This window comes from Pituophis catenifer, unplaced genomic scaffold (assembly GCF_029215685.1).
Source record: "Pituophis catenifer annectens isolate HBS135680 unplaced genomic scaffold, rPitCat1.0.hap2 SCAF_6, whole genome shotgun sequence".
NCBI lineage: Eukaryota > Metazoa > Chordata > Lepidosauria > Squamata > Colubridae > Pituophis > Pituophis catenifer.
Genome location: NW_027256886.1, coordinates 95,852,926 through 95,875,889, shown reverse-complemented (window position 1 = coordinate 95,875,889; position 22,964 = coordinate 95,852,926). Strand labels below are relative to the sequence as shown.

The 22,964-nt window shown below is 41.1% G+C and overlaps 2 protein-coding genes across 2 annotated transcripts; both read left to right on the top strand.

The window, feature by feature from the left end:
* The first annotated feature begins 708 nt into the window (after nucleotides 1-708).
* FUT11 (fucosyltransferase 11) lies at nucleotides 709-6,026 on the top strand. The gene is made up of 3 exons (XM_070945333.1): nucleotides 709-1,434; nucleotides 3,436-4,061; nucleotides 5,384-6,026. Exons 1-3 carry the CDS (start codon nucleotides 709-711, stop codon nucleotides 5,529-5,531), a joined length of 1,500 nt encoding a protein of 499 aa, XP_070801434.1. The 3' UTR covers nucleotides 5,532-6,026.
* Nucleotides 6,027-16,400: 10,374 nt separating this feature from the next.
* On the top strand, nucleotides 16,401-20,185 carry CHCHD1 (coiled-coil-helix-coiled-coil-helix domain containing 1). Its single transcript, XM_070945300.1, has 3 exons — nucleotides 16,401-16,562; nucleotides 18,197-18,315; nucleotides 19,813-20,185. The coding sequence occupies exons 1-3, from the start codon at nucleotides 16,418-16,420 to the stop codon at nucleotides 19,915-19,917; spliced, it is 369 nt and encodes a 122-aa protein (XP_070801401.1). The 5' UTR covers nucleotides 16,401-16,417; the 3' UTR covers nucleotides 19,918-20,185.
* Nucleotides 20,186-22,964: the final 2,779 nt, after the last annotated feature.

Here is a 22,964-nt window from a genome sequence, read left to right as displayed (position 1 = left end):
AACAAAACAATGGTTTTGTTGTTGTTAAATCTTAAATATTTCTTAATTCTCAAATCTTAATAGTGAATAACACTTTTGTGAACAGCTGCTTTTTCCAAGAGGCAACTGGACTTTCTGGTTTTTCTTTGAAGACGTTTTCCTTCTCATCCAAGAAGCTGCTTCAGCTCTGTTTCTGTTTAAAGATGTTAGTGCTGGATTGAATTACATTATCAATATACGAAGATAATCAGATATTTTATTACGCAGAAAAGGCTGCCAATCAGGATTGCACGATATGCTTTTCCCCCTGCTAACGAACTGACTCTTCGTCGACATATTGGAAAGTAAGCAAAATTTAGCTGCTCAACGTTTAAGGCTGCGCCCCCCCCAAAAAAAAAAAAAAAAAAAAACCCGAGCGATTTTCTGTATCTCTGACTGTTCTTGCCTTTTCCCTTAAGATTTGGGCCGGCCGGCCCAAGACTACCCAGGGCAGCGAGACAAAGGGGTTCCCGGAATCCTTGGGCCCGGCCCAGAACCGCTGCCTCGCTTGGCCGTATTTGAAGGGAGAACACCCGGACGGAGGAGCCTCCTTAGCGCCAAGAAAGAAGCGGGCGCGGAAGCCCCCTGTCCGCTTCTCTCCCCGCCGGGGCGGAGCGGGGAAATGTCACCCCGCCGGCGACCCGCCCCGGAGACGACGGCCGCCCCGGGGCGCGCTGAGGCGAAGCGGCCATGGCTTTCCTCCGGCTGGCCCAGCTCGCCGCTTGGTGCTGCTGCTTGGCCCCGCTGCACGCGGGAAGCGGCGGCACGGAAGTCCCCCCGGGGCCTTGGGAGGCCTCGGAGGAGTTGGGAGACGCCGACGCCGCGGCCCGTTTCTTTCAGCCGGCGCAGCTGCACGCCGGGCTGGCGGTGGCTGCCGCGCCGTCCTTCCGCGGGCCTGGGAACCGCGACCGCCGCGCCAACCGGGAGCTGCCCATCCTGTTATGGTGGAGCGGCGGCCTCTTCCCGCACTTCCCCGGCGAGACGGCGCGCATCGACTGCCCGCGGGGCTCCTGCTTGGTCACCAAGGACCGCCGCGTGCGAGCGCACCGTCGGACCCGGTCGCTGCTCTTCTACGGCACGGACTTCCGGGCCTACGAGGCCCCGCTGCCGCGGCTGCCCCACCAGACCTGGGCCCTCTTCCACGAGGAGTCGCCCATGAACAACTACCTGCTCTCGCACGGCGCCGGCATCCGCCTCTTCAACCACACCGCCACCTTCCGCCGCCAGTCCGACTTCCCGCTCAGCCTCCAGTGGCTGCCCGACCTGGCCTACCTGCGCCGCCCACCGCCGCGCGGCCTGCCCGAGAAGGACCGCCTGCGCAGCCAGGGGCTGGCCCCGCTGCTCTACCTGCAGTCGCACTGCGACGTCCCCGCCGACCGCGACCGATACGTGCGGGAGCTCATGAAGCACATCCAGGTAAGAGGGCTCCGGCGCGGGGCGGCGCTGGGCTCGGACGGGCCCCGGGGCACTTGGGGAAGGGGAAGGCAGGAGCTGGAGCCCCAGCCGGCGCTGAAATCGGGAGCGCAAAGGTGGGGAAGAGGGCTGGGGGTCGATTCACAAGAGACGAAGACTAGCCAGGCTGTGGGGCAGGCGCGGAGCCGCCGCCGGAATTGGAATATTTTGATGCCGGCTCCAGCGTTGCCCTTAGTGCGAAGCTGCGCTCAAGGAGGGATTCGCAGGCATTCTGGTAATCTAGTGGGAATATTGCTTATTGAACGTTTCCTTGTTTGATAACAAAGCTAGAACAAAGTTGGTGGCATTTTATTTATTAGCTTTACAGCAACCTTTCGTTCCTTGTACTTATTTCTTCTCGCAAAAACCCTGTGAGGTTTAGTTAGCAGAAAGAGCAACGTCTTCCAGGGATTGGAAGCTGGCTCTCCCTCCAGGAACTAGGCTGAAAGTTCCTAGTCCAGCACTTCAGCCACTACGCAAATTGGCATTTTAAATGCCTTTTGCTAAATAACTTGCTTACGTTTTTTTCTGTGACATTAAAAAACAGATTTACTCTAAATAGATAAAGTGTTTTTCTTTGCCAGACTACTGGCTTATAATCACTTGAGTTTGATCTCAGTGACTCGTGTCTACATGGATATGTCCATGTTTCCAAGTTACTAGGATTTCCTGGTGGTTTTCTATCCAAATATTAATTAGGTCCTGTAGATTGTTTAACCATACTACCCTGCTTTCTCACTTTTTCACCAATAATCTTTTGTTTTGGAACTCAGCAGCTTACATCTGCTTATCCTCTTTATAATCATTTATATTGTAGAAGTTATGTCTTACAATTTGCATGCAAGTCACAGTGCAACTGTGTGGTTCTGCGTAGATTAAAAGGACATTCAATAAAGTTTACTGAAATTTCCTCCCATGTGTGTGAAACCTGCTTTTGGAAATTACTTCATGTGAAAAGCATGAGATATGATATTGATACATGCTAGATAGACAGAGACATGTAGTTAGGTAAGTCTGTTAGTTGCTCTTGGTTGAGAGAATCCTGACAAGTTGCTGAATAAAGCTTGTTCGGGTTAAGCTGATGGTCTTACCAATAGTTACGGTAATCAGTTTAGCACATTTTTTGATGAGTTCCTATTTTGCCATTATTATATTTTGAACTTTGAGTGTCAAGTGTTGGAAGAAAAACTCCTGGGTTCGTTCCCAGGTGGGACACGCCATAGACTCTGAGAAGAAATGGATTCAGAAGCCAGCTGTCAGAAAGCGGAATTCTTGTAATGTAGGAAGGCAAGAAGCAGACACAACTCAAGTTCCTGGCTTGCAAGCAGATTTGGGAGGCAAACCCATGCCTTCTTATACTTGATTTTCCTTTGAAGCTCCTACAGTTTGATGGGTTTTGATGTGTGCCTTTGGTTGAAGCTGTCTTCATGCCATAATGGGTTAATCCTGTCCCAGGACCTTTGTCTTTCCTATCCTGGGGGTTAATCCTGTCAGGGGGCAGGAAAAAGGAAATTCTGGTTTTGCCTTGGTGAGTTATTTTTAGCTTGGGTTTGAGTATTTTCCTAATCTGCTTTGTTATTTCTAGTAATACCCAGACTTGCAATTATCTCCTGAGCCCTTGCCTCCCTGTCTTTACTCTGCTAAAAGAAAAGGCTGTTTTTATTTTCTGCACTGTTTCTGGGGTTCCTGGCATTGTCTTCTTTTGGGTGCACTTCCCACACAAATGTATGTTAGATAACTAGGAGAGAGTTTATCTGAGGAAGTGATTAGTTTATCTAGATGTGATTTTTCCCCCTCAGGTTATTGTCACATAACAGGTTAATGACAGGGTATTAATGAAAAAAGACAAAAACAGAATATTTAAAATTCTCTAGTTGCTTCTTTCATAGCAAAGATGCACTGAGACAGGGGGGGAGAAGAGAAGATGGGGAAAAATGTAACAGATCATTATCATCACTATTCTAGGTAGACTCTTATGGTAGATGCCTGAACAACCAAAAACTTCCCAATATGAGATTGATGGACACTTCTACAGCCACTACAGAGGACTCTGAATTCATGAATTTTATTTCTAAATACAAATTTCACCTGGCTATGGAGAATGCCATATGTCCTGATTATATGACAGAGAAACTTTGGAGGCCAATGCATGTAGGGGCTATCCCTGTATATCGAGGTTCACCATCTGTACGAGACTGGATGCCTGCTGATCATTCCATTATTCTTATTGATGATTTTGGAAGCCCTAAAGAACTTGCAGAATATATTGATTTTTTGGACAGGAACTCAGACGAATATTTGAAATATCTAAAGTACAAGAGTCCACATGGTATTACAAACCAGTTCTTGCTTGAGAACATGAGGAAACGTGAATGGGGGATAAATGACATGTCCCTACCTAATTATCTAAATGGATTTGAGTGCTTCGTCTGCGACCGAGAAAATGCAAGACTTAATGCAGAGAGAGACCACAAAAAAACTCATGGGAAATCACGAGCTCCGGAAGTTCATATCGCACAGACCACACACATGGGATGTCCTTCACCAGCACCTGGTTATGGCAATATTGAAGACATTCCTGATGGAGACAGGTAGTTGCATTTATTATTAAGGATATAAAGTTAATTCAGTGTTGTAATTAAATTTTATCTTTTGAGTTACTAAACTACAGAATGCATTCTTATGGTAGCTAGTGGCAAAATTGCAGCATATTAGTGAAACTGGACTGGAAAGACTTGATCCGATTATATTATTAAATATATTGTACTCTAGAGCCATTTTAGGACAACCTAGTATTACACTGAATGGCTAGATTTAAATTAAATTTTAAATACAATTATTTAATTAACATTCTCACTATAAAAAAGTAAGCTTAAAGAATGGGTAGTTCTGATCATTCTCTCAATGCAGACATCAAATAGTATTGCAGACTATAGAATGTAACTATGGAATGCCAGCTTTTCAACCAATCCCAGTTTTTGTGCTTTTAATAGAAGAATATGAAGCACTTAACATGCTACAACATTTGTCTCTCATATGGCAGTCTCCACTAGTTAAAATAAGAGTTCTCAAGATATGCAATACCATGACCACCTGGTCCTAAAACAATAACATGCATCTGTGTGACACCCAACCCTTGAATAAAAATAATAATTTCATTGGGGCACTAGGCAAGAAAAAATATACCACTTTTAATAATTACATTTAAGCTATATATAGCAATAGCACTTAGACTTATATACCGCTTCATAGTGCAAAGAAAACAAACTTGACAGTATTAGAATATGAAATTGATGATAAGCAAAAAGCGCTAATAAAATTTAAAACTGCAAATTTAATGGGAGGGACAATTTCATTTACTTTTGCATAATTACTGAAAAGTGGATTTTGATTTTGAAAGCAACTTCATCCATAAAGTCAGGAAAACAAAGAGGAGGAGGTTTCCTTGTCTTAAATCTGCTTCTCCTAAAATGTTGAAGTTTGCAAAACATAGGCAGGTGATTAGATGCATAATACAGTAGAGGCAACGTAACCATAAATACGTAGGATGAAACAATTACCATTATAATTATCATATTTAGTCTTACTGATCTTTACTGCATGCAAAAATGGTTTGAGATCATAGCTGTAATAGCTTATTTATAATCACTTCTACATTACCTGATCCAAATACATATAGTAAAGTTGTTTACAGATTTTTCTTTCAACAAGGCTATTAATTTCTGTAGCAAATATGTGGTTTAACTTTAGAAATAAATATTTCATGAAGTTCCAGATTAATACCAAAATGTTTGGCCAAGAGCTTGGCAAGTGAGTAACAGCCTATTTCATTTTTATCTTCCCATTTAGTTGCAAAATAATGCTTTATTCTGACAAAAAAATATAAAGAATATTTTTGTTCTATATGTTTCAGCTGGAAAGAAATGTGGCTTCAAGATTACTGGCAGAGTCTTGATCAAGGAGAAGCTCTCACAGCTATGATTCATCATAATGAAACTCATCAAGGGAAGTTTTGGGATTATATGCACACAATCTTCTTGAAAAGAACTCAGCATAACTAACCAATTAGGATTCTTTGTTATATGAACAATGGGCAGAATATGTACTCTTACCAACTTGCCTTACGTGACAGCTAAATGTGTTAAATCAGGCAGATACTAGACCCACCATTCAGGAATAAGACAATAACATTTTTGCCGAAATATTTTAATGAGAAATTGTTTTTATAAAATATTTTTGTTAAAAAGTAACTACTACTGCAATTCATTATATAGCCTTTTTAATTCTGTAAATAAAAGTTCTTTGTACATACTGAGAATTGAAAGTAGAATGGTGTACTAATGTTAAGGTGCTGTTCTGGGACCATGAAGTATTAGGATCAAATCAACCCTTAATGGTAGAAATTTGTTTCCTGACTTTGGATCAGTCCAGTCTCTCAGCCCAGCCTACCTCACAGGATTGCTGTTGTAGGGATAAATATGAAGGCTGTAAGCTGCCTTGGGCATCAGGAATAGAGGTAGAATATCAGTCAAATAAATCTTTAATTATTACCTACTTTTGAGAGCCTAATTACTTAAGATTGGAAATAAATTCAATTCTTCTGCCTCCAAATTATTCAAGGAAATGTATATGGCTAAACTGGGGACCCTGAGAGAAACCTGCTTGCATGATCATGCAAATAACTATTTTCCCTTTTAATTTGAAAAGCTGCGAATGTAATATTACAACAGTTCTTGTGCTATTAGATAATCAATATGCTTTATGCATTTTTAAAGAGGTAAAAATTGCATTGGGCTTCTTTATTTAAAGGGCTTTAATAAGAGGAAAAGAGGATGAGAAAAAACAGAGTGTAAAAAAAGCCTAGAATGATTCAGAAGTGGGCTGAAACAGTGAGGTTACTAGAATCTGCTGTTGCTTTAATTCTGATACAGCTGTAATATTTTTATTCATTTTAGCTCATAAAATCTGAACAGATGTTTTTAGGATGGCTCTATCTGCCAGTGGTGTCACCACATGCAAGAAGAGAGAGAGAAAAAATTCCAACACTTGGCAACTGACTCATATTTATAATGGTTACCATGTCCTGGGGTCACGTAATCCCCTTTTGCAACCTTCTGACAAGCAAAGTCAATGCGAAAACCAGATTCATTTAACAACCGTTTACTAACTTAACATCTGCAGTGATTCACTTAACAACTGTGGCAAGCAAGGTCGTAACTCACTTAGCAACAGAAATTTTGGGCTCAATTATACTCGTAAATTGAGGACTATCTGTACTACTACTACAAAAAAATCAATTGCACCTCAACAAGCTTAGAGATGATGGCAACATAGCAGTCTTCCAATACATGAAGGAACATCATAGCAAAGAGAGAATACCGTAGATCTACTCTCTCTAGCACCTGATGGGTAAAAATGTAATGAAATATACGGATGACCTTAACCTTCCAAGGGGAAGAAATATGATTAGACAAGAGAGACAAGAGCCCCCGATGCTCTTCTCTCTCTTGTCTGGTCAAAGGGAGATATTTAGGAAGAACCCACCTTAACTGTTCAAACAGTTATAAGTGGTGGCAGGAAGTTTGCAAAATTCCGTTAATGTAGCCTTAAATAAAGTTGAATTAGCTCATCTAATTATGTTTTCTCTTTACATGGGAGCGCTTGACAAAACTTGGCTAAGGAGGAATTTCCTTAACATGAGAGTTATTAAACTGTGGAGCAGCTGGCCTCCTGAACTCATGAATACTCCATCACAGAAGTTTTCAAGAAAAGATTGGGCAGGCGTTTGTCCAGAATGGTATGACGATTCCTGCTCTGGGAAGGGAACTGGCTAGAAGACCTCCAAGGTCCCTCTCAATCCTGATTCTATGTTTTGGTTTTGAAACTTACTTCACTGCACAAAAAACAGGATAATCCAAAAATAGTGGGAAATCTGGAAGAATAACAAAGGTGATAGCTAGAAAAAGGGAATTAACTTGTTATCTGCAAGGTGGAGTTTTAGGAGAACTGTGACTAATTTTTGCTAAGACTTGGTATATAATATCCAGAGCTTAACATTCACTGCTATTATTTATATAATTTATTTAAACAAAGGTCAAAATGTCTGAATATTGTAACAAGTTCAAAAAAAAATGAAATTCAACCATTTTGCTTTCATATTAACATTTTACCAATGTGAGCATGAGGCACACTGCCTGGCTCCCTGTTCCTCCTGATTTTTTTTTCCAGCATGAACTGCTACCTATCCATATCTTTTTAATGTATAGGCTTGTTTTTCCATGTGAAAAGTAATTATTTTAAGTACCGTATTTTCCGGCGTATAAGACGACTTTTTAACACATGAAAATCTTCTCAAAAGTTGGGGGTCGTCTTATACGCCGGGTGTCGTTCTCCTGTAACCAGGCAGACCAGCCCGAAAGGCTCTGACGAGCCTTAAATGGGTCTGGCGATCCAAGCTCTGACGATCTGCTAATCAGGCAACTCAGCTGGTATCGCCAGAGCCATGGAGAAGGGAAAAACTTTTCCCCCTCCAGCTTGCTTACCTTAGCTCAGTGGTTGGGGGTCAAACAACCCTTTCACAGGGGTCGCCTAAGACGGTGGTCACCAACCGGTGGTCCTTTGGTGGTCCGCGGAGAAATGTTTGTATTTTTGCATTTTTGCAGATGGTGCAATACAGAAAAACGAGCGCAGCCCTCGCCATCTGGAATGAATGGTGCTGTTGTGGTGGTGGGGGAGGGGGCGGCAGAAGCGGGAAGAAGCGGCATTTGCGATGGCTGGAAGCTGTGGGAGTGAAGCACTCCTTTCATTTGCACGGCAACAGCATTCCGCCTTGGTATATTTGTGCCAGCCAGTGGCGCAAGGCAGCCCTCCTCTCCTGCTGCCTGGGACTCAGAGTGGTAAATGGCGTCTGATCCGGAGAGCAGCTGGATTTTGCTCTCTAATCCGGATGCCAGATCGGCCCCCTGCAAGCTCTCGTCTCTCGAGGAGCGCTCCCTGAAGCGGGGCTGGAAACTTTGGTTGGGCTGCTTGAGAGAGGAGAGCTTGCAGGGGGGCGATCTGGTGTCTGCAATGGAGAGCAAAATCCGGCTTCTTCTCTCTGCTTAAGAGCGGCATCAGGATTCCGCCTTGGTATATTTGCGGCACAAGGCAGCCCTCCTCTCCTGATGCTTGGGACTCAGACCGGTAAATAGTGACTGGTCCGGGGAGCAGCTGGATTTTGCTCTCCATTGCGGATGCCAGATCAGCCCCCTGCAAGATCTCGTATCTCAAGGAGCCCGACCAAAGTTTCCAGCCCCACTTCAGGGAGCGCTCCTTGAAAGATGAGATCTTGCAGGGGGCTGATCTGGCGTCCGCAATGGAAAGCAAAATCCAGCTGCTCCCCGGACCAGTCACCATTTACCACTGCTGAGTCCCAAGCAGCAGGAAACGAAAGCTGCCTTGCGCCACAAATATACCAAGGCAGAATCCTGATGCTGCACTTTCAGCAGAGAGATGAGGGCTGCCTTGGCCATCGGCTGGCGCAAATATACCAAGGCGAATGCTCATGCCGCACAAGTTCAAGTAGTGCTTCGCTCCCACACTTCTTCTGGCCCTCAGTCTCTCAGGGAGATGCTTGACTTCCTCTCAGCCCCAAGACACTGGCTGGCCCATGAGATGAGAGAGCGAGAGAATGAGAGAGAAAGAGAATCAGAATGAGACAGAGAGAGAAAGAGACAATGAAAGAGAGAATGAGAGAGAGAGAATCAGAATGAGACAGAGAGAGAGACAAAGAATGAGAGAGAAAGACAGAATGAAAGAGAATGAGAGAAAGAGACAGAATCAGAGAGAGAGAGTGAGAGAGAGAATGAGAGACAGAGAAAGAGACAGAATGAAAGAATCAAAGAATCAGAAAGAATGAGAAAGGGGGAGAGAGAAAGAGAATGAGAGAGTGGGGGAGAGAGGGAGGAGAGAGAGAATGAGAAAGAGTGGGAGAGAAAGAGAGGGAGAGAGAGAGAGAAAGCGAAAATGAGAGAAAGAGAATGAGAGAGAGGAGGGAGAGTGCCTGAAGGACCCCATCCCGTACTGGGAGTCCAGGTGCTTCAGCAAGCGGTGCACTGGATTCGTATTAGTGGTCCGCAAAATTTAAAATTATGAAGTTGATGGTCCCTGAGGTCCAAAAGGTTGGGGACCCCTGACCTAAGACCATTGGAAAACACATATTTTTGATGGTTTTAGGAATAACTTTATCGTTGGGGGTCACAACAACATGAGGAACTGTATTAAAGGGTCGCGGCATTAGGAAGGTTTAGAACCACTGCCTTAGCTGCTTGCCTTGCTTCGCTTGCCTGAATCCATTCCATCAGCAAGCAACTCCCTGCCTGCAATCAAGCAGGCAGGGAGTTGTGGACTTCAACTCCCAGAATTCCTCAGCTAGCAAAAGCTGGCTGAGGAATTCTGAGAGTTGAAGTCTACAAGTCTTAAAAGTTGCCAAGGTTGGAAACCCCTGTTCTATTGGGTAAGTTTTTTTCCCCTTTGAGATCTTTAAAAAAAATAGTTAATTGGGGTTTTTTTTAGTTGTTCTTTTTTAGACCTAGCCATTTAAAGTTTAGGAAGTTTTAAATTTAGCTTTCATATAAAAATAAAAATAAAATAAAATAATATTTGTGCAGCTTTCTGAGATTTAGTGTGTTTCTGTAGTGTTTCACTCTAACAACACAAACACAAAATCTCACAAAGCTGTATGTGGAATTTTGTGTGTGTAAAGTATGAAAGTTGGGTTTTTGGGCTTTTTGTGGCTGTGTGAGGTTCCTGCTTGTTGCAGGGGCCATTTTGGGTCTAGCACAGCTGCTTTTACATTGTGGGTGAGCCAGTTGATGTTTTTTTAATTTTTATTTGGTGTGCGTTGGAAGAGAGGTAGCCTTATACGGCGAGTATAGCCCAAACCCTATATTTTAACAGGAAAATTCGGGGGTCGTCTTATACGCCCAGTCGTCTTATACGCCGGAAAATATGGTATCCTTCACCTGTAATAACTAAATCTAATAGGATTCAAGAAGAATAATTACAGAGGAAGACTTTCTGGTGCTGTTTAAAAAGCACCAAATATAATTTATCAGATATAAAATGAATGCACATGCTAAGCCAAGATGCTCCATACTGCTCATTAAATGCTTGAGACAGACGTTATGTCATACCTGGCACTGGGAGACCTAAGGACATTACAGATATAATACTGAACAGGAAAATGGTGACAGGACTGCAAATATTGTTTCAGGCTGCATTAGACATGCTGAGCAATTATTCTGGATTCTGAAATTGTTGGAGGTGTGCAAACCTTTTCAAAAATATAGAAACCATCAATCCCAATCCAGCGTCTTACCAGAACCTTATATCAGCCAGTGATGAATTAGTCTCCAAGAGGTATCTGGTAGCCAGAAAAAAATAGTGAGACTAATCTGTTGAATGGCATGAAACCACAATTTGTTACTGTAAAGTTTTCATCGGAATATTCAGTGCAGTTGGATGGATAGAAAGACAGGTATTAAAGCTAAGGTACCCAAAGGTACCTTCATGTAAGAAATAATTCATGATTGGCAAAAGCATACATAAAAAAAAAAGAGGTCAAACATTAGAATATATCAACAATGAGAAATTAACTTTATTCGCATTCATTAAATTTACAAATTCAAAAGAAGATTCCTATAATTCTAAAATCCTCATTTCAAAGAGCCATTTAACAGGTATGGCTAAATACAACATACTTATTTTTTATTTTTTTTTAATTTGATTTATATGCCGCCCTTCTCCGGAGACTCAGGGCGGCTTACAATGCGCTAAGCAATAGCCTTCATCCTTTTGTATATTTATACAAAGTCAGCTTATTGCCCCCACAAACTGGGTCCTCATTTTACCTACCTTAGAAAGGATGGAAGGCTGAGTCAACCTTGAGCCTGGCGAGATTCGATCTTACTTTAATTGCAGACAGCTGGTGTTAAATTACAGTGCTCTGTCTGTTGAGCTATCCAGGCTCCTTATTAAAGGAGAAATTTTCTAACCTGATTTCAGCATCTGCAACTTTTTTCACTCCCCATCGCCATATGGTTCCTCTAAAGCAGTGGTTCTCAACCTTCCTAATGCCGCGACCCTTTAATACAGTTCCTCATGTTGTGGTGACTCCCAACTAGGGGTGGGTTCTAAATTTTTTAACTACCGGTTCTGTGGGCGTAGCTTATTTTGTGGGTGTGGCTTGGAGGTCATATGACTGGGTGGGCGTGGCTAGCTGGTCATGTGACTGGGTGGCCATGGCTATATGTATAGGGACTACTCAGAGGGCTGAAAAAAGTCATTTCTGACAGGTCCTCGCACTTTTGACTGGTCCTCACACTTATGACCATCCTCACATTTATGCCCGTGCAGCTTTCTTAACAACCATGTCACTCATTTCATAACTGCTTCTCTTCACCATGGTGACAAGATAGGGCAAAAACATAAAATGTGAGGACAGTCGTAAGTTCGAGGACTGGTCAAAAGTGCGAGGACCAGTCAGAAATAACTTTTTCAGCCCTCTAAGTAGTCCATATGCATAAAAGGATACAGCAATAGAGAGGGATGAAGGAAGGGAAGGGAAATTAGAGTAGGAGTGAGGGTAAGAGAGGGAGGAAGAAAGGAGGAGAAGGAGAAAGGAAGAGGAAGTAGGGAGGAGAAGAAGAGGGGGAGGAAGAGAAAGTAAGAAGGAAAGAAAAGAGACAGATGGTAGGTTTGAGGAGAAAGATTGCTGTACAATAAAAAAGATGAAAGGGAAGAAAGCCAACCCCAAACAAATATAAAGATATTAAGATAAAGAATGAATTGTTAAACTTTAAGGAATAAAAGAGAATAAATATGAATAAATAACAATAATTAGAAATACACATACAAACATACAATGTATTTTCTTTTGTAGGAAGTTAGCACCCACCCCCTTCCTGGAAGAGTGAAATATTTTAGGAAATATGAAAAAGGCAGAATATTATATTTCTCTGGGATAAGCATGTTTTGAAGCAGCTCCCATCTTCCTGTCCCCACCCTTTGTCAATGGCCATTAAGGCCTGGGCCAGTCTATTCTACATAACAAAGATCTACCTCCTTCAGGCAGAGCCATAGTAGGAATTGCCCAAGATCCAATAAAGATAGGATTAGCTCTCTACCCATCTAGCAACAGAAACTCATCACATGTGACCTGGGAAGCACATGTGACCATCAGCCAGCAAGGCTAGCTAAGATCCCCACCCCCTGGGAGTCTGACAACCAATCAGGATACTCTTTCATGGCCTCAAGAAATGCAGAGCCAGAGAGAGCATAAAAATGCGAGGATTTACTGTATCTGCCCTTTTCTGTTCAGGAACTCAAGCCATGTGATCCTGTCCACCATTAAACCATCTTTCCAAGCAGTCTCCATGTTTTCAGTGTCTTTTTCCCCACTTGGAGCAGAACCTAGAAGGAGATTTCTTCCAACACTTTGAACAGAGTATTTGGCCGGTTCACAAATTTAAACAGTGTTTAGTCATTTCAATTAAATTTACAATTTCTATATTTCCTTTTTGCCATATTTATTCCTCATCTATTTTTGTAAAAAACCAATATTACCCTTCATCCTCATCTTTAATCTTAATCAAATTCATTTTTTCCCTTCTATTGTATATTATGCCCCTTCCCATTGTCATCTATTTTAATATCCATCCTCACATTGGTTAATTATGTAATATTACAGTTGTTTAATATAAATTCAACATTTTAATATAAATCAATTAGTTATATAACTACCTTTTTTGTATATTAATCAATATGAACATGAATATTCCAATTATTTCCATCTAATCCAATTTCTTACAAATCAATTAATTATATTTACCAATAATAATAAACCAAATAATTTCCCCCATATATTCCTCCAAACCACAACTTAACCATTTCTGCTTTCAACACTATATACAATTAATAGTATCTCAATTATTACAATTCCCTAGTTAAATAGAGCTTTTTTTCTTTTGTGTTTTAAAATCTTGAACTCTCCTCTTTTGCCCTAAATTTTCCATTGTTTGCACCTACCTTTTTTGGTGAGGAAAAAGAAAAGAAATCTGCTGCCTAATTTTCCAACTTGCAGCAACAGCAAAGCCAACAGCCTCTTTACTTTCAGTTTTATTTTTCAGCATAGCTAGGGGAAAAAAAATCTGCTCGAGCAAGCAACAGAGCCCTGAGCAAAACAGCTGAGAGCAACTCAGCTGAGAGTCGGGAGCCGATCTAATCAAGGGCTAATTAGCCTATGCTGAAGCTCTGCGGGCCAATAAAATTACAAAAAAACACCGAACCATTTGTTAAATTGCTGGCTCCCCCGCCCCTCGCCCACCACTATTTATTGGCAATAAATAGTGGTGCGGAGGGGCGGGGCAAGCCAGCAATTTAACAAACGGTTCGGCTGCACCACTGGCTATAGGGCGGCCCTTTCAAGCCCCGCGGCAAGAATTTAAACAGTTTTTTTTCCTCTAGCCATCAGCTGGGACTCAGGAAACAGCAATAGATTGGGGGTGGGCGGGGTAGGCGAATGGCCGGCGATCCCACAGAGCAGAGAGGGAGGGTGAGTGAAGGCGTGGGGGGGCGAGAGAGGGCTTTGGCGACCCCTGTGAAATGGCCGTTCGACCCCCAAAGGGGTCGCGACCCCCAGGTTGAGAACCGCTGCTCTAAAACAAAAGTTAATTTTCTTAAGCAACTATACTTTGTATATTACAGAAAGGGAAATATATTAGCTGAGAACATTAAATTTGTTTCCAGTCATCCCCTTCAGTCTCTATGACAGGATGGAATAGAATAAATCCATCAATAAAGAATCTGAATAAATGTAACAAATTGGTATTTTAAAAACACATTATTGGGTTCATATGTAGGTTTCAATAAGAGTATTTAGACCAGGATCTTACTGAGGAATATAAATATAGAATTTTTCTATTGAAGAATGCAACAATAAAGCTATCACTATCATAGCTAAAGTGAATAATTGCCATCTTTATGGGTTATGTTTTTTTGTGTCTCAGTGGATTTCAGGCAGCTACGTATAATGTTCTGCATGCTGGGACCCTTCGAATAAGTTTTAGCAGCTCTTTAAATGAAATCACTAAGTTGATTTGCCGTGCCCTCAAGACCCTGATGTTCCAACAGGCAGGGCTAAACATACAAACATGTGAATGATTTTTTAAATGTTATCTAATTCTGGGTTTTATTTAATTGACCAAACTAAGTAATAATTTTAATTAGCAATTATATGATGTTTGTATGTCTATATTTTTCTTGACTGTACATCGCCTTGAGTCCTACGGGAGAAAGGCGGTATAGAAATATAATAAATAAATAAATAAATAAATAAATAAATAAATAAATAAATAAATAAATAAATAAATAAATAAATAACTGGTTTGTAGAAGAGACTTGATTATGTTGAATGGCTGCATCAATAAATGCCAGTCTTTCTTTTCAAAGATCAGAACTCCTACAGATGTGAAATTACACAGAGACATAGTCTCATTTAACTGGAAGAACAATCGATTGGTAAGGTTTTAATCATATACCCCCAATACAGCATGGCGGAATCCTACAGATCTTAATGCAGAACTAAATTACACTGACCTCATTGGTACAGAGTTCAAAAAGCTCTAACCATATCTTTCACTGAACAAGCCAAAGATGGTCTTTCCTTTCAATAAGGCTATAATCCTAAAATAATGTAAACATGTGAATAGAAAAAAATCATTTTATAAAAACAGAATAATTTGAAGAACCTGGGAGGGGAGAGAAACAGTGACACCTATTTTTTCTACTACTGTTTTTAACACTACTATACCATACATAAGTAGATTTATGGGTAAGCCTAATCCTTTCACTTAAGTTTCATAATATTGTACAAGAATAAACCAAACTTTGTCATTTCACATTAAATATGTATGTCAGACACTCAGGTGATTTATTTCAACAATGTATACTTAGTTGTTTGTCCCTTTATGGTTTGATAATTTAACCTGAGTATATGTGGGACAGAAGTAAAATGGCGTTTTCTGGATTTTTTAAAAAGAAAACTTCTTTTAGAAATGAGAAGGCTGCACATCATTAAAATATGCTCTGCTGAAAAGTTAAACGCAGCCAAGCCTTTAAAAAATATAGAAACATACAAACAGAAACTTGATGGCAGAAAAATACCCAGTTGGGCCAGAGTCTGCCCTTTGAGAGTTTTTGTTTTCTTTTTAATTTGTTAATTATTTTTATTTTTTGTCTGGCGATAAGACATGTATTTAACTCGAACATGTTTGTAAACTCAGTTTATAAACAGTCAGTCTTGACGATTGGCCCACTTCGTCGGCTGGAAGTTGGTTCCAAGCTTCCCCTCCTCTTTCTAACATTCCTTTTGAATTTCCCTCCTGTCAGTTGAAGATTTATGCCCCCCCCCACGTCTTGATTTTTGCTTAATATTGAAAATTCTGCCTTCTAAACTTATTCACACCCTTAATACATTTAAAGGTTTCAATCAAGTGCCCCCTTTCCCTTCTATCCTCCAGGCCAGGGGTCTTCAACCTTGGCCGCTTTAAGACTTGTGGACTTCAACTCCCAGCAGTCCTCAGCCAGTTTTGCTGGCTGAGGAATTCTGGGTGTTGAAGTCCACAAGTCTTAAAGCGGCCAAGGTTGGAGACCCCTGCTCCAGGCTGTACGTATTCCGTTTTCTTTATTACATATTGGGCACAACGTCCCTCCCCCTGGGCCTACCCCAGCCCTCCTGCCCTCGCACCCACATTGGCCCTCAAAGGACCCCGCCTGCAAAGGGGTCCCACCTTCCCCCTCACGCGCCCGGCTGCTCCTTCCAGCCTTCCCCCCCTCCTCCCGAGCCACATCGGAAGCGCGGCTCTATGGTACGCGGGCAATCACGTGGCGGCCGCTCTTCCGGTCTGCCATGGCTGGCTCGCTTGGTGGAATCTCGTTCTGGAGGAGCCGCTCTGCCGACCTCGTGAGGGTCCCGGGCAGGCGTCGCCCGATCAAAGCGAAGCTGCCTCTGGCGCTGAGCGACCGCGTCTCCAACCGGCACCTGAAGCTCGGAGGTAGGCCAAGGCGAGCGGCGTCCAGCGGTCCCCGCGCACAAACCCGCCCGCCCGGTTTGTGGTGGGTCAGTCGAGCCAACCGAGGGTAGTTTTCGAGGTCCAGAGGCTGCAGTGCTATGATACTTAATACCGCGTCCAGTTTTGGTCACCACACTATAAAAAAGAAGTTGAGACTCTAGAGCAGAGGCCTTCAAACTTGGCAGCTTTAAGACTTGTGGACTTCAACTCCCAGAATTCTCCAGCCAGCTACGCCTCAGTTCTGGGAGTTGAAGTCCACAAGTCTTAAAGCTGCCAAGTTTGAAGGCCTCTGCTCTAGAAAGAGTGCAGAGAAGAGCAACCAGGATGATGAGAGGACTGGGGACTAAAACATACAAAGAAGGTTGCAGGAACTGGGTCTGGTTAGTCTAGGGAAGAGAAGGACCAGGGGAGACATGATAGCAAGTCTTCCAATATCCGAGGGGCTGCCCCAGAGAGGAGGAAGGGGGTCAACCTGTTTTCCAAAGCCCCTGAAGGCCAGACAAGGAATAATGGATGGAAACTGACCAAGGAGAGATTCAACCTGGAAATAAGGAGGAATTTCCTGACAGTGAGAACAATCAACCCATGGAACAGAAGTTGCCTTCGGAGGTTGTGGGAGCTTCATCACTTTCAAGAAGAGACTGGACTGCCATCTGTCAGAAATGGTGTAGGGTCTCCTGCTTGGGTGGGTGGTTGGACTAGATGACCTACATGGTCCCTTCCGACTCTGTTAATCTAATCAAGTGCTTCAGGCTTAATAAGCAGCCACCTGGTCATTAAAGCTTCAGATCACACTGGATAAAAAGACGTCTTTGTTAAAGAAGCAGTTCTTGAAAGGGGTGGAAGAGGAAAAAGTAGTACATCATTCTGAAAATTAACGTGACCTTTCCATAGAAAGATTTCCTTTAATCACATCTCAGTGCTTAAGGGGGCAGATCTGATGTTGATTTGGTAGATGTCTTTTTTCTTTTCATACACAAGTCATTAAAAGCACATTGAGAGAGAAATGTCTGTTAAAATAATGGCTGGGTAAGGGGGGGTAAACCGCCAGGAAAGAGGAGGCAGCAAGTCACTTTCGTGCCCCTAACATTACCTGGAGTCCGGATCATCTTGACTTTACCTGAGTTTCCATGGGCTCTTTGTAGGGTGTATGACAAGCATATATATTTGAACAGAATTATCCATATACACCGTTATTTCTCAACCTCCGCAACTTTTAAGGCTTGTGGACTTCATTCCTTGGTATAAGCTAGAGAGGGAAGCTTACCCCATGTACATATGTACTGACATCCAACATGTATGTACTGCTGCTCCCCATTCTGCTAAAATCTATCTGATCGAATATCTGTCTTGTGCCAGGCATTACATACAGGAATCTGGCCCACCTTGATCAGATGTCTTTCCATTGACCAGTGACTTTCTCCCTCATCCTCCTTCCCATTATAGGTACTATTTAAGAATTTTCAATTCCAATTGAAGTTAACAGCCTCTTGGAATAATATGCTGTGATCAATGCCTGCTGTATCTTCTTCCTCGTTTTGTGTGTTTCTTTTGCAATAGATTTGTAGAAGCTATAAAATACTCCTGGATGATGGGAGTTTCTTTTTATTTTACAGAGGCAAGTTGTGTTACAGAGATGGCATTGATGATGGCTTGCTGGAAGGCAAATGAGTTCAGTGACAGTGCTTGTGCTAAGGAGATTAATACATTCTTTGAATGTGCAGCAAAAGCAGAAGTAATTGCATTTTATTTTTTCCCAATATTCTATAAACTGTTTTCCTTATATATATTGAGTTTGTAATGCCTTAGAATTACCAGTAGTTTTAATTGCATAGTATTTTATTTAAAATTTCTTTAATAAACTTTCATCTAATTAAAATGGAGAGCAATGATAATTTAGCAAATATAAGCAGAGACAATGGATGCTTCAAGGTACTGGTAGTAGCATATGAAATCCTAAATAAATTGCTCTTGAAATAATTTAAAATACTTGTCAGCCAGGGGAAGTAGTCAGTGGTGATACTGCTGGATCCCATAATACTGCCATTTACATTATTAAAATAAGAAACAAGACTAGGGTAACATCACTACCACTATTGTCATTTCTTCATTGAAAAAAGAGTCTGCTTTAACTTTTTGTTATCCTCACTCTGAACCCCTTTTTTTTAAAAAAGCCAAAGAACTGTGCAAACTATTTTGAGCTCAGAACAACCCTGGGAGGTGCAATTTGGAAATATTTCTGTGTTAGTTCAGCTTTGAAATGACTCAATTGGGAATGTTTATTTTGACCTCTGAATAGGGACATTACTTCTGGTGATTTTGGAACATCCCAATTTAAGCTTTGAAACTTAAAAAAAATTCCAAAGAGTAGCATTTTTGAAACTCTATTGATTTCTGCCATCTTTTTTTAGAACCAAAAAGTTAAAATTGATCCAGTTATTGGGAGTGTGCTCCTTGACATAGGAGAAGAATAGCACAGAGGCAAAGTTCTCAATACTCAAACAGCTGATTTTATTGCTAACAAAACAAAATAAAAATGCAAGTAGCATATGCCTAATTACTAAACTATTGTTACAAAATAGAATTGAGAGAAACAGTTGGAAGTATGCCATATCCCCAAAATGGGCTTTGGATATCTGGGAGACTGCATATAATTCTCATGCCTATACTAAGGGTACCATGAAAGTATCCTATGCTTCATTAAATCCTAAAATTGGAAGTAGTCGTAATGCTTTGTAAAAAAGGAAACTTGTTAAAAGAAAAATAATTGCTGAAATGGTCCGTACATTACATATTTGCTTCTCATTGTTTTCCTTGTGGTTATAGAAAGTATGAGCTAGCTGCATTGTCAAAATAGTTTATACAGAATGCATCTTAAAAGTCATATTGCCAATTCTGTTTTTTTCTGTTACATTTATTTGTAGAAAATAATAGATTAAAAAAAAACAACTAGCAGGATAAGACCAACCAAACTAGTCACAATGTATGACCAAAACAATACATTTTTCTCATATTCCCAGAAATAGATTTTAAAAATTCAACTACTCTACATTTGCCATCAAATTAATTGTTAGTTTGAGTAATAAATGAGAAATAATAGACTTGACAATACCAGTTCAGTTTGTCAAAATTAACTCTAGTCATTTAATGATTGGGATCAATAACTGGAAAAATCACTGGGAATTTACATTGCAGTTCAGTAACTGCATAAATTTATTTGTGCTCTTTTCAGGCAAAGAAAAAGGAGACAACTCCAGAAGAATCTTCAGGAACTCTTGATTCACAACAAGTCAACAAATTACTTGGACGACACCCAAATATTACACACTATTATTAACAAAAATTGTTTCTGTAAATATCTGGTTATTAAAACCTGAAATTAGATCAAGTTTGGAAAACTCCCCCACCCCCGCTTGTTGAAACTGAGGAGAAATAATCTTCAGAATTATATAAATGACTTTGTCTAAAAAGATCTGCTGCCAGTAAGACTAAAGCTTGCATTTTCCCTGATGTGAAGGTTCTTCAAACAGAAAACTTCCTGATAAATTGTTCATTTATTGTCATATTGAGTTATATGAAATAAAATCTTATAATGAAACATGCTACATACATACTAAAATTAAATTATAAATTAAATATATACTTTGTTTCCCCCAAAATAAGACTTCCCCTGATAATAAATAAGCCCAATTGGGCTTTTGAGCGCATGGCAATAAGGCCAAGCGCTTATTTCAGGGTTCAAAAAAATATAAGACAGGGTCTTATTTTCAAGGAAACACTGTAGTTTTTCATGTATATTCAAGTTCTTGCTAATGGGGTAAGTTTTCTCTTCTAAACCCTGGCTAAAATAGTGTTTCTGGCCTACTAGATGAAGATTAGTAGATCTGCTTATCCTATCCATGAGATTTTCTCTTCTGGATCTATCTTGGGAGCAGCGCTTCTTCTAGATCATGATTGTCTCTTCATTTTTCCTAGTGGGAATGTGACAGTCAGTTGAATCCCGTCCCCAAGGAGCTTTCACTTGAAAGTACTCCCAACCAGGAGCTCTTTCAAGTCCTGCTTCAAAAACTACCCATTGCTAAGTCCTATGAATGTCTTGACATTTGTGGGATGAGGCTTTGAAGAACAGAGGCACTTTGATTCTCCCTAATAATATCCAGAGCCCAGGAAAAACCCTTAGTAAGATTTTTATGCTGCATCCTAGTACCCATTCAAACTAAAAGCATGTTTAATATAATAAGCATCTCATGATCTGTGTGTGTCATGGTAGAAAGTGGGGAGTGTAGAGGTTGAAGGTCATGATGTCGAGCCGAATGCAGCAAACTGCTTCTGCTTTTGGTGTCATGTATCTTGTTTCCTGTATGTTCTCATTTTGGCTCTGGTTTGTATTATCTCACCTTCTGAGTGGAGGAACAGGTAGGAGTATCTGCCAATTAGAGTGCTGTTGCTTACTTGCCTTTTGTCTGCTTGTAAAAAACTATAAAAAATAAAAGTCTCTGCAAAAGCAGGGGGGAGACATCTTTGACAGAGCAAAAGCCTGGATCCTGATTTCTACAGGTGAGCACCCAACAATATTACTTTTTCTCAAATTAAACATCTGTGTAATCCCTGGAGTACATATATTATCTGATACATATGTTGTGGACTAATTGTAGCTTCTAGGAGTCCTATTAAACAGCCCACGTAGAGCACCTATCAGATAAATGATAATGAGGGCAAGAGTTAAAGCAAAGAGGTCATCCTGGAAAGATGGTATCTGGTATGTATCCAGAGTTGGGCAAAGACACAGTTCCAGCCACAGCCTCTGTTTCCTTAACCTAAAGAACTCGGAGATGTGTATATCTAGAATTAGCACAGATACATTATGCATCAAGATTTGTTTCCCCCTTACTCTTAAGTTATGGTTCTTCCTGGAGCAGGACAACTCTTAATAACTCATGCCTTCTACTTCAAGACTTAATAGTATGTTGTGGATACCATCATCATCAATTCTATGCATATATGCCTTGCTTATTCAGCCTGGTGAACAACCAATGAGAGTGAAAATATTAGAAGCTCTGGGGCAGTGGTTGAATTGTGTCTTACTATTACCTATCATCAGGTGGGTGATACCTTGAACCAAGGTTGCACAGTGGTTAGAGTGCAGTACTGCAGGTTACTTCAGTTGACTGCAAACTGCCCTTCAGCAGTTCAAATCTCACCAGCTCAAGGTTGACTCAGCCTTCCATCCTTCCTAGGTGGGTAAAATGAGGACCCAGATTGTTGGGGGCAAGAGGCTGTAAACCACTTAGGGCTGTAAAGCACTGTGAAGCGGTATATAAGTCTTAAGCGTTATTGCTATCAGCTTGATTTAGCATCCCCTTTGCTATTTCCTAGTATCTGGAGAATAGAGTGACTTCCAAGTCAAAGTCCACACATTCACTGAGATTACAATTCTAGGCATACAGAATTCACATTTACAAGGCCTGAAGCCTCTCTTCTCCACCTGACAGAAAATCCCCCATGTTATCTGAAAAAATATACTGGATATGTTTTGGACAGAACTTCTCATCAATTTTGTGGCTGTAAAAATTTTTTTTTCTTGAAATTCACATTCCAGTGAAAGGCATGTATCCTATTTCTGAGCCCTATCCAAAGGATTTTGTTGTTAACCATTGGCAAAAAGTCTTCATGGCCTCCTTGTCTTTATCCACAAGTCTCTTTTTTTTTTTTTCATTAAAAAGAGAAATGGCTCTCTTTCTACTATAGATTCATGTTCATGGCTATAAATCTTTTTTTTTTAATTCTGTAATTAAAAGAATTACAGAATTCTTTTTCTGTTCCTTTGTTTCTACATTTGATAAGAACTATCTTGAGGGAGATTTTTTCTCTTAGGCAACCAGGATATCTCATGTCTCTTGACCATATTGAGGACTTTTATAAAAGCTGGATGAAGCCCAAAACATTTGTTTTGCAATGAAGTCCATATCAGCAAGATGACCACTGAAAAACCCACTCCTAATCCAGTTTGGAAGGCGGAGATCTGTGAGAATTGGGCATATACAATGTTCAAGGAAAAGCCTCTTTTAGGAAGAACAGGTGAGCTAAAACGCTGAATAGGTACAAAAAAAAGTGCAAAAGTAGCTGGAAAATAATTTTGCTTTATTTAGTCATTCAAAGCAAAGCAGACTCAGGAGATCTCGGTTCCACTCTACCATTTTTTGCTGGAGGAGGAAAAGCTAAAGCGACTAAGACAAGTACGCCTTTAATGGGGCTGCTGTGAGTTTTGTTCCTTGCATGAAAATGACAGGAACCTCTGAGCCCCTATGAAAGCGAAGGGAGGGGAATAGCGGCACAGGAGGCCAATGATAAATTCAGCCAGAGACAGTAACGTAAAGCACCAGC

Bases quoted from the DNA above. Each gene is read 5' to 3' on its own strand.
- FUT11 (XM_070945333.1), top strand. From the start codon at position 709: ATGGCTTTCCTCCGGCTGGCCCAGCTCGCCGCTTGGTGCTGCTGCTTG. The intron at 1,435-3,435 runs GTAAGAGGGCTC...TCACTATTCTAG, and splicing joins AGCTCATGAAGCACATCCAG to GTAGACTCTTATGGTAGATG. The intron at 4,062-5,383 runs GTAGTTGCATTT...TATATGTTTCAG, and splicing joins GACATTCCTGATGGAGACAG to CTGGAAAGAAATGTGGCTTC.
- CHCHD1 (XM_070945300.1), top strand. From the start codon at position 16,418: ATGGCTGGCTCGCTTGGTGGAATCTCGTTCTGGAGGAGCCGCTCTGCC. The intron at 16,563-18,196 runs GTAGGCCAAGGC...TTTATTTTACAG, and splicing joins CCGGCACCTGAAGCTCGGAG to AGGCAAGTTGTGTTACAGAG. The intron at 18,316-19,812 runs GTAATTGCATTT...TGCTCTTTTCAG, and splicing joins AATGTGCAGCAAAAGCAGAA to GCAAAGAAAAAGGAGACAAC.